At 49.0% G+C, this 3,705-nt stretch overlaps 1 protein-coding gene across 1 annotated transcript in view; it reads right to left on the minus strand.

The window, feature by feature from the left end:
* Window positions 1–2,736: 2,736 nt before the first annotated feature.
* EIF1 (eukaryotic translation initiation factor 1) overlaps window positions 2,737–3,705 on the minus strand; it is a 2,858-nt gene continuing 1,889 nt past the window's right edge. The window contains exons 2-4 of the mRNA XM_026071208.1: window positions 3,538–3,701; window positions 3,269–3,370; window positions 2,737–2,958 (exon numbers count right to left, since the gene is read on the minus strand). Of these exons, the coding sequence (XP_025926993.1) occupies window positions 2,914–2,958; window positions 3,269–3,370; window positions 3,538–3,701 (311 nt within the window). The 3' untranslated portion in view covers window positions 2,737–2,913. The remainder of the gene's footprint in view (window positions 2,959–3,268; window positions 3,371–3,537; window positions 3,702–3,705) is intronic.

Here is a 3,705-nt window from a genome sequence, read left to right on the forward strand (position 1 = left end):
TTTGTTGAAAAATGCATTGTTTTATGATGAAGGAGCAGGGCCTGGAAACACCTCTCTGAAGGATCTCCTTCTCGCTGGTTCCTTTACCTGGGTAGTCGTGGACCTTTAAATCCACTTCAGCATTTTCAGGCACACTGAGGTTTAGCTCCTAGCAGCGGGGGCTCAGAGCTTGCATTCGCTGAAGGTCATTAGATCTCCATGGAAGGGAAAAAGTTACCTGTGGAAGTAATCAGGCATCGCAGGCATTGAAACCCTAGTCCCACGGGAAGCGGCTGCAAAATGGCCATTAACTTAAGGGAAGAGAGGCTTTCACCTGCAATTTTAACTAGTGGAATTTAAAACTAGATAAAAAAAATACTTAGAATCCCTGCCTCGCTCAGACAGTAAAAAATTTGCTGCTATCAGGATGGAGAGTGGGGTAGAGGGAGGGAGAAAAGTATTCTAGGAGGTGAATTTGGGGAGCAACTTAACGCCAAAGTGGAAACATAGCACACCCTGAAGTGCAACGGCCAGCCTAGCTGGTGATCCGCCGGGTGAGGAAACGGAGGCACAACCAGCCCGGATTTAGGATGTGTACGATCACATTTGCGTGCATCCGATGGCCTCAGCTCCCTTCCTAGCCTCGCAGTCTAAATATCGCCTCTTCTGGCTAGTTAGTAGAGGATGTCTTTGGTCATGCTCTGCTGATTTAAGAGCTCCTAAGAGTGTTAGACTCCCCCAGGAGCCAGGTCTTGTGGCCTCGCTCACATGCTCAGGTCGTAGCAGTAAGCCCAGACCTTGGAAAATGAGGGAAAAGTCAGGGATCCAGCACGTGCTCCTCCACTGAGTGACGTACGTACTGGTCTTGGAGCACTGATTCATCCCCTAACAGCTTTAGGTGCTGAATCGCTATGCTATATTTAGTCTACACGGAAAAGTTAACCTCGTTCCACAACCTGAACTCCAGGAGCCACAACCCCACAGCGCTCGTGGCCTTGCAGCCGCAAATGCCAGGCAGCACGTACGCCTGTCGCAGTGTGAGTTACCAGCCTCAGCGCTGCTCACGTTCGCTCTCCTAGCAGCAGCAGGCAGCACTCCCAACCACCTGCCTTCCCAGGGCATTCTCAGTTGTTTTGCATAATTGCAGCAAATTCGCTTCCCAGAGCAAAGTCCCCAAGGAAAGTTAATGGCAGCGTTATAAAGCAAGCTAAGTGTTCCACCAAACTACATGAAAAACAGGTTGAAAGTCAGGATTATTTCACAGGAATAATTGAACAAACAAGGCTCTGTTCTTAGCTGCCAAGAACGCAAGTGGCTTCCCAGGCAGCGCTCAGCATTTCCATCACTGGTAAGTGAGCCTCTCCAAAATACACCTGTGTTTGCAGCATGCATACTAAACAGATCCGCAGCCACCAAGTCACCTCTGCTGGGAGAGTTTCCTCCCGGCATTAAGGAAGGAAACTGATGGACTTTCTGCTCTCACAGATCTGCCCCAGAACATTTTATGTTGTTCTTCCATAAAAGACGCTTAACCCACAGAACTAGATCCTGTTGTGCAATACGCTGCTCTGAAGGAGCTTGTTTTGTCCTAGATCTCTTTATTCTTGCTTGTTCTGAGGCACCTAAGCTTGGACAGGTAAAGCTGCCTGAAGGGTTGCTTGAGGGGAAAGGCCCTTGACCAAGCACTTACTGGGCAACAGACACCCTCCTCCCTGCCAGGGCTGCAACCCCTTTCTGTCTCCGCCAGGAAGCAGAAGCACTGAGCATCCCAGCAGGGCTTCCAGGAAAGCAGCAAGCACAAGCTCCACACGAGCGTTAGTGAACTCCAGCCCCAGGAAGGGAGTGACTCAACACAAACACCCCCACTCATACGCTGTTTACTTCAACTGCCACCAGGAAAGAGGAAGCACAACACCAGAGCTGCTCTTCACCTTCCCCTTCCTGCACGTGCTCTCCCTGGGAAACGCTCCCCAAGCCGCGCAGAGCTTCCCCCAGCCGCACACACCACCCCACTCGCTCCCAGGCTGCAGAGGGCCACACGTTCGCTTCAGCATCACAGAAGCCCTGCAGGCTCCTGCTTTTGCAGCAAGCAAAGCACTTTGGCTCCAAAATGCAATTGAATCCACCAAGCAAATGCTTTTGAAAATCATTTTTATTTAAATAAGACTTTAAATACATTACATAAAACATTAAAAATGAAACCAAAAATCTGTTACTTCACAGGGCATTAGGCAGCAGTTGCTAGTAACATGTAAGCTCTGCAGCTCTATCTACAATGATACTTGTTACATTAGTCCAAAATTGATCCCTTGTCAAAAGTTTAACCCAAGGTAAATGGTTCAAGTATGCTGCCCCAGGATCTTTGGGCTTATGATACCAGTGCCTGGCCAGGCCTGAATTCCAGACATCCGGCCTTGGAAGTCACTCTTCAGTTACTCTTCTTGTTCAAAGTCAAGTTTCCCCAAATCCCTCTGCCACCAGGAGCAAATACTGCCTAGAGGGAAGGTACTATCTCCCCATTCCATGTCACAGCTCACATTTGGCGCCTCATTCCATGTAGGACTGCAGCAGGCACCTCAAGTATTACCGCCCATTGAAATGGAAAGGAAGCTGGACCGAGAAGAGATTCAGGCAGTTTCTGGACTGACATGTTGAGTCCCTTGACTTAACTTGAAACATCTGGTTATTTTTAGCTTCAGGCTGGACAATGCCAAATGCCTGATTTACCTCTGTTAAATGAGGGACAGCAAGACGAGATAGCATGGGCTCTTGTCAGTTTATTACATCACTGAATTACACTAGTCCAGGCTGAACAGTGGACCCAAGATTGTTACATTACACAAACCGGCTGGTTTTAAACTTATGACAAGGGACAGATGGGATTTTCATGGTAAGGAAGTCTTCTTGCATAAAGCTTCAGTGACCCACAGGCCCTTAAAACCCATGGACTTTCAGCTGGTCGTCTTTAGCCAGTCCAATCTGTAAAAAAGGAGACGCGCTTTATAGTACAAACTAGACAAGCCTTTGCTCACATCCATACACAGTTTACACTGCAGAACTGTCAAATTTCTGCCCCCTCCAACAGATAGCTGAACAACCAGACTACAACTGCAAAACCTTGCTGGGCAAATTTTTACTCAAGGAAGAACATCAAGAAAAAACACAGAGAGCTTCCTCCAAGAGCCTGTTCTTTTAAGTCTAAGAAGATTAGAACCTGCAGAGTTATTAAGACAGACTTGTCTTCCGTTTAGGAATTAGCTAGCTGCACCACCAACCCACAGCATCCTACCTCTACGAGGAACTGGCATATGTTCTTGCGCTGGTCGCCTTGCAGTTGAATCACTTCTCCATATTCAGGGTGTTCAATTACAGTACCATTGCAGGCAAATTTCTAAGGAGAACGGTAAGAAAGGCAGGGAGGACTCCTTAGGATGACAAAACACAACACTCCGGTGCTGGCCCAGCCCGCGACATTGCAGCCCACCCGGCCAGGAGCCTCGCGCCCCGGCGTTCAAGGGCTTCGCCCCCCTCCAGCAGGCCCGGGACGGCGGCACCCACCTTTTTAAAGGCCTTCACCAGTTTCTTTTTATCGTAGTCATCCGCAATGCCCTGGACAGTGGTGAGGGTCTTCCTGCCGTTCCGCTGCTGGATCCTTATATGGATGTAGTCCTCAGTGCCGGCAGGAAGCAGGTCATCACCCTTACTTGCATCAGCAAAGGGGTCTGC

Source organism: Apteryx rowi, unplaced genomic scaffold (genome assembly GCF_003343035.1).
Source record: "Apteryx rowi isolate R43461 unplaced genomic scaffold, aptRow1 scaffold_323, whole genome shotgun sequence".
Taxonomy (NCBI): Eukaryota; Metazoa; Chordata; class Aves; order Apterygiformes; family Apterygidae; genus Apteryx; species Apteryx rowi.